The sequence below is a fragment of the Chelonoidis abingdonii genome, chromosome 2 (assembly GCF_003597395.2).
Source record: "Chelonoidis abingdonii isolate Lonesome George chromosome 2, CheloAbing_2.0, whole genome shotgun sequence".
NCBI lineage: Eukaryota > Metazoa > Chordata > Testudines > Testudinidae > Chelonoidis > Chelonoidis abingdonii.
The window spans coordinates 135,448,358-135,455,686 of NC_133770.1; the positions used below are offsets into that span (position 1 = coordinate 135,448,358).

At 47.4% G+C, this 7,329-nt stretch overlaps 1 protein-coding gene across 1 annotated transcript in view; it reads left to right on the top strand.

The window, feature by feature from the left end:
* Positions 1–2,713: 2,713 nt before the first annotated feature.
* ANKRD33B (ankyrin repeat domain 33B) overlaps positions 2,714–7,329 on the top strand; it is a 108,596-nt gene continuing 103,980 nt past the window's right edge. Inside the window, exon 1 of the mRNA XM_032796347.2 lies at positions 2,714–3,136. Within this exon, the coding sequence (XP_032652238.1) occupies positions 2,714–3,136 (423 nt within the window). The remainder of the gene's footprint in view (positions 3,137–7,329) is intronic.

A 7,329-nucleotide genomic window follows, 5' to 3' on the forward strand; every position in this document is an offset into this window, starting at 1 on the left:
GAAATGCTGATGAGGTCCAGCAGTTCAGCATTGCTGCAAGTGGGGGATCACCTGGTGCTTGGAGCAGGCATGGTCACCTGGAAAGACGTGCTGAGACCACTGCACACATCACCAAGCAAAGAGGAAAGAGACTTGCAAAATTCCAAAGGAATTTATGGGGTGGGGATGACAGTTGGTCACCTCAGAGCAGGGCAGTAGAGTTTAAACCGATGACCAGAGAGGTGAGAACAGGCATTGTGGGACACCTCCTGCAGGCAAATCAGAGCACTGTAATCAACCAGGGTGTCCACACTGCCACCGCAGCGCTGTACCCCCGGCGCAGAAAGCTGGACACCTCTCACTGGGATGTTGTTTTTAAAGTGCTATAAGTGCACAGTTTTTGCACACTAAGTGGCTCGGCAGCGTGCACACCTCGGGAGTGACAACAGAGAAAGCTGCTTTCCTGCGCAGAAACTTGCCAGTGTTGACAGGGCCTAAGAGTGTATGTGTGGGGGTTCTCTTTTATATTGCAGTTTAGGTAGCCACACATCCCCTTTTTATGGGCTGAAAGAGCAATCCTAAGAGGCTTCAGAAGAAGTGCTTCCCCACGCTCAGCAGACAGGGGGAGGGACGTCCTAACCAGAGCATGACATCTGCAGGGAAAAGAACTCTGACAAGACAGCTCTGAGAATTCAGTATATATATGCACTATCCCTTGCTTTCTAGCTGATATCTGAAATGCTTTCATTCATAAGAGAAACAATATATCTCTAGTTATTTAGGGCTAGATTTTGCTACTCTTACTTGTTATGTAGTACCTTAATCAGCATGTAGTCCTGTTGATTTCAGTGGAGCTACTTGTGGAGACTGGTATTCCACAGGGAAGCACAGATAGCAGAATATGATCATGAAAGGGACTGATAGAGAGAGAGAGGTGTCCACACAATCAGAATTGCTATCACCCAGAATTTGTGTGTTATCTCTACCTTTGGTACATCTTTGTGATAGGAATTCATTAAATGATGTAACCAATCTGAAAATGAAGTTTTCTAAGAATCCTGATTAAGCATATTTTTTTCTAAGTCTAACGATTTAACACAATATTTTTTAAAAATATTAAGTAAGGGTTAGTCAGGATTCTACTTAAGTTATATTGGTTCCTGAAAAGTTTCACAGAGTTACTTTCATCGTGGCTTTTAGAAATTTAGGATTTGTACTAAACAGTTTGCTAAAGTCTTCCTCGCCTCCCCCATTACCTAAACTGCAGACACACATACTCTGTATACCACTTATTGGCCATCAGCTTTTTGTCCAATATTAATAAAGTCAGAAATGTAAACACATTACTTAATGGAGATGAACAAATGAGCAGCACGGGAGTGAAGAAGTTGAAGGTGTTCTTGAAATTCAAATGACTCACCTGTCAATTGCAATTTCGTCGTGTGGTGTGTAAAAAAACAACATTGACAGCTGCATGTCCCCTGGCTAAATCGCTTTTAAAATGTGTCCCTGATGTCGACATGCTAAGCCGCAGCTTCAATCTTCTCAAAGAGACGCTGATCGGATTATGGGCCAGGACTTTTCTACATGTCTCCTTCTCTTCCTGTCAGCTGCTCCGTGCCTGCTCGCAGCCTTTCCCTACCCAGCTGAAGGTGGGGTTTGTCTGGGGCTCTCCTTTCACACCTGGCTGGGATGACAGCCGCAGGGGCAGGCGGACAGCAGTGGGTGTGTGCAGCAAGTTGTCATGGCTCCTGCATCCCAGAAGCGGAGCTAAGATGAGCTCGGAGTTTCGGATCAGCCGAACGAAACTACAGCTGCTGCCGGGGATTTTTGTACTGCCGGCGGGGGCTTGTACGTAGCCGCGTGCGGCGGGAAAACCCAGCAGGGCTGTTTCGCTGTGGGGAGGCGGGAGCACTGGGTGTGGGGCAGAGACGCGGCTGTCTGGCTGCGAAGGGGGGATTTCTCCCCGGCCCCTCTCGCTGGACATGTGAGAGCAGGAGACGCGCGGTGATTTCAGGGAGGCGGCGCTTCCCCGGCCAGGGCGTCCCTGGGGCTCGTCCCAGCCTTGCCCAGAACAGCTGGAATTGCCTCCCTTCCCAAACGCCTCCTGCGCCTGTGACGGGATAAGTCACTTAACCCCCCGCTGCCGCGTGCAAAGCCGGGAGCTCCAGGGACGCGGGGCTTTCTGCCGAAATGGCTTAAAAGTGGAGAGAAAAATCCCCCCGGTATTTGCATCGACACTGCCCCGCTCGCTCGCCCGCCGGCCCGCCCCTACACGTGTTCGGGAGCCGGGACGCGGCTCGCGGGCTGAATTGTGGGGGGCGAGGAACGCTCAGGGAGTGAGTGTGCGCGGCTCTGACTGGGAGTGCTGTGTAGAGCCGGGTGGGAGGGGCTGAGTGGACGAATTGGGGGTGGAGCTCAGTGAGTGGGGGGGTGTAGCCATGGGGGCCTCTCGGTAGATGAGGGGTGTGTGGGGGGGTATCTGTGGATGAGGTGTGGGGGAGGGGTAGTTGGGGGGATCTCCATGGGTGAGGAGCTGTGGGGGTCTCTGTGAGGTGGGGGGGGGACAGGTAGCTGTGGAAGTTTCAGTGGGTGAGTTGTGGGGGTCTCAGTACACTGGGGTGCCCCCTTCCCTGTGTGGTGACTGGGAACAGCAGCTGTGTCAGTGTCCTCCCTTGGGAGAGGCAATCCCCCCAACCCCAAGCACCTTTCCCAACTCCCAGGAGTAGGGATCATGGTGCTGCTGTCTGGGGATGGGACAGGTGCCGGGGAGTCACGTGGCGCTGGGGGGAGTCTGAAGGGAAAGCAGCAGCAGGTCTGGCCCAACTCAGGGGGGGACAAGGATGCACAGGGCCTGGAGTGGGAGCAGCAGGAACAGGTGGTGGCAGCGGCGGAGGAGGAGGAGGACTATGAAGAGTATGAGGATTTCTCGGAGCTGCCCGACACCTGCAGCATCGCCTCCGACGATTCCTTCTACCCACCTTGTGCTGAGGAGGATGAGGAGGAGAGCTGGTCCCTGAGGGAGTCGGATGTCAGCAGCCCTGAGCAGCTGAGCCTCTTTCGAGCCTGCTGTACCAACAACGCTGTGGTGCTGAGAGCGCTGATGCGCCAGGGGCCTGAGGAGGAGGAGGTGCAGGAGACAGACCGCAACAACCGGGTGAGCCAAGCGTGGCCGGGCTGCAGCCCACATCTCCCCTGTGCTCTGCCATCTCTCATTCAGTCCCCAGCCCCGCACACAGCCAAAGCCTTGCCCCACCACTGCACCTGGTACCACCCATTCACACAGGTCCCTTCCCTGCCCTGTCTCACCCCCCTTGCTTCACTCACAATCACACCAGAATTTCTCCACCGTCACATGCATCAGACCCTGCTGCTCCATCCTGCTCAGCTTCCACCTCATACACACACTCTAACCCTCTCTTCAGCTATCCCCCAGTCTCCTGCCCAACACACTCTGAATGCATGCTGACCCTGTGCATATTTTATACCGTGCCCATCTCTGTAGCATCTGAGCTGTTGTTTTCCAAGGCGCTCTGCAGACTCAGGCAGACATCACTGCATTGTTCACACTCAAGTCACGTTCTCAAGCTTTTCTTTGCACTCACAAGGGCTAGAGCCTTTAAAAAAATAATAGCTGATATTGTGATGTAATCATGACTCCAGGATTTGGGGGCTTTCCAGTGTAGACATATACTGCCTGTACCTTAATCTGACCCTGTACATCCTGTTTGGCCTCCATTCTATCAGCACTAATGCAACACTCCCAACACACACCCAGGCTCTCTCTCTCCTCAAATATGCCTTCCAAAGCCCAATGTGTACAACCAACACCCCTAAAATTCCCTTTATTATGCTTCCTAAACATACACACCACACTGGTCTCTTCTGTCCTCTCCTGTCTTCCAACAACTCCTCAGACACCCAATAATTTTGAAATACTTTTGAGTTTGGCTCCTGTATTCTTTATACACTCTTGGCTCCTCTCACACACTTTCTATATATCTCTAACGCTATCCTTTGCCTCCCACACTCCTGACCCCGCCATTCAAACACACCTGGCTATCCCACACACCCGAATTCATCCTCTGTGTCCCCATACATACCCATGCTTCTATCACACATCCTAACCCCCATGCCTGCACCCACACCTTACTATCCTATATGCTCTGCCCTCACATTCTGAAACTTACTTAGCTTTTGTAACACTCAAACATGCACCCACCCCCTGTGTGAACCTATACTTGTTTGCTCACTTAGAGAACATACACCTGAATGTGCTGGAAGTAGAAAAAGAAGGCATTATGGTATCACTTGCTTTGTAGGGGTTTTAGGGAGAAGCATCCATCCACAGTCCTAGATGGGGTAGGGACACAGACTAAGTAGTACCCTTATGCACAGGAATGGAGAAACAAAAGCATAGACCTTAAAACACACACTGATTAAAATAACTTTCTGTCCCCCTTAGACAAATAGGGCTCCATTTAAAAGAGGGGAGGGATGGTGGTCAAGTTTCCTTACTAAAATAAATGTTTTACCCATGAAAGTTTGAACTACCAGGTAATTTCCCAAGCTCATCTTCTCAGTTTTGTTTTTAGTTGGTTTCTTGTTCAAACAGATTTGTAGAAGGAATGACTTTATTACTAATTATTTTTATTTGCCAGAAGTAAACCAGCTGCTCTCCTGCCCCATCTCTGCACCAAGATACTTTGCATTTCTTATTATTGATCAAGGTTAATAATTTTCTCTTTCTCTGTCTTCTCTCTCTCTTTACAATACTATTTATTTATACTAAAATATAAGCATTTTCTCAGCTTTGAAAATATCAAACAAGGTTTAATGAGTTTCTATGCTAAAAACTGAGCATCTTGGAGTATTTTTTTCTGATTTCATATACATCTATATGTATTCTGGTTTCAACAGTTTTGATTGGTCAGGCACTCAATTTGATTAAATGGTGGGACAGATTTCTTTCACTAAAGCGGATGATATGTAATAGGCTCAGATAAGCTGCACAATGAAGATTCACAGCAGTAACTCCTGAATTAAGATTGACAGTTCCAATTAAAAGCCCAGTTTGATGCTCTCTACCTCATTTTTGCACACAGACAGAAAATCTCCCCAAATTTTTTTCTGCTTGAAATTGTCCATGCTTAGGAGATCAGATTATAATAAGACAGCTCATTTTCAAGTTCTGATCAAATTAGTGGCTTTTCACTGTTTGCCTTACTTTGACCTCAAGACTTCAAAATAATTTTTACTTATTTATCCCAATTGAAAACTAGTGCAGTTTTAGTCTTTTGGAATTCACAAGTCTTTAGTCACATAGTTTCTCCCCACCCCATGACCATTATAAACTCTCATGGAGGCCTATAGATCTGGGGTTGTCAAACTGCATTGCACTGTGACCTCCTTCTGACAACAAAAATTACTACATGACCCCAGGAGGGGGAACTGAAGCATGAGCCCACCTGATCCGGGTGGGGGGCCAAAGCCAAAACCCCAGGGCTTCATCCCTGACCATGCGGCCTGTAACCTGAGCTCCGCCGCCCTGGGCTGAAGCCAAAGTCTGAGCCCAGGCAGTGGGGCTTGGGATTGGGTTTGGGTCCTGGGCCCCAGCCAGTCTAATGCCAGCCCAGGCGACCTCATTAAAATGGAGTTGTGACCAACTTTCTGGTCCTCACCCACAGTTTGAGAGTCGTTGCTATAGTTATTATAAACTCTTTGGTATTGTAAACTCCATGAACTCTGTTTTGGAGGTGAGAGGCTCTTGCACATGAGAAGAAGTTTAGTGGAGTGAGAGTTCTGAGCATCAGAAGGGAAAGAGAGGGTCTGATTCAGGGGCCATGATGAGGCTATATGTGAGCTCTGAAGCACATGTTGCAGGAGACATTGCTACAGAGCTTATAAGATCCTTTCTATGGAATTTATACAGACAGTCCAGCAACACGTGGCATTTACAAATAGGTTACTCATGGACAAAACTTGTTTTTAAACTTAACTCCCCAGTAAAGTGAAGGGTCTGGCCAAGTTTATAAACTCCACTTGTGCTCATAGTTTCTAAGCATCTGTGACTGACAGCTAGTTTCAAGGAGACCCGTGCTATTTCACCAGAATAGTATTTGATTCCAGAACCATGCTTACTTGTTTTTCATTGAACAGCATAAATGTCTTTATAGGTATAGTTATACTGTCAGGAGATAAGAGTCTAAAGTGTGTTTTTATTTTCATAATTTTTAAAAAAATACTTTCCTTAAATACACCAAGAAAAATCATAAACAAAACACCTTATGAAGAGTCAGTTGTGATTGTTACAACGTATCAATTGCTTTGATTAAATTCCTCATTGGAATATTGTAGTTATAAAAGAAAAATAGACCAAAATTTTTTAAGATGAGTTCTTAAATACCCACTTGAGAGCATAAATGTGAGTATCTATTTTTCAAAATCTTAGCCTTAAAACAAAAGCAATTCTGAGTTGTTTACATTTATGAAGAAACGAAAGTCTGAAAATTCTAAGTTAATGTCCACAAATAAACTTAATTCTTTCCCTTCCCTTCCAATGTCCTTGAATTCTATGTTCCAGAGACACCACTCTTTTCATATATTTCCTTTATGTAGCACATACTTTCCTGTGAGGGGAGACAAGAAGGGATTAAAGGCCCAGTTAGTCATATTCACTTCACCTGGGGCAGTAATTAGGTAGTTACCTGGCAGACAGACAAGGCGGGGGGAGGGGGGGGAATAAGGAAGAATCAGATGATAACTCAGACACCTGGACCTTATAAATAGGCTGAGAGAGTTCATCAGGGAAAGAAGCTACAGGGAGTAGACAGGAAGGCTGTTTCCTAAGGAGGGTTGACGTGCTAGAGTTCCTTGGGATATTTCCACACTGCATCTGGATGCAAGCCTCCTAGCCTGGCTACACAGACTTGCGTTACTAAGACTCACGCTAAAAATAGTAGATGTTGCTTTGAGGTTGTGGCTTGGGCTGAGCTCGGGCTTGGGCTCTCAAGTTTGTCCTTCCTCTCCGCTCCTTCCCATCCCGTGCTACTATTAACATAAGAACATAAAAATGGCCATAGCTGGGTCAGGCCAAAGGTCCACCCAGCCCAGTATCCTGTTTGGCGACAGTGGTCAATGCCAGGTGTCCCAGAGGGAGTGAACCTAACAGGTAATTATCAAGTGATCTCTCTCCTGCCATCCATCTCCATCCTCTGACAAAGAGGCTGGGGACACCATTCCTTACCCATCCTGGCTAATAGCCATAATGGACTTAACCTCCATGAATTTATCGAGTTCTCTTTTAAACACTGGTATAGTCCTAGCCTTCACAACCTCCTCAGGCAAGGA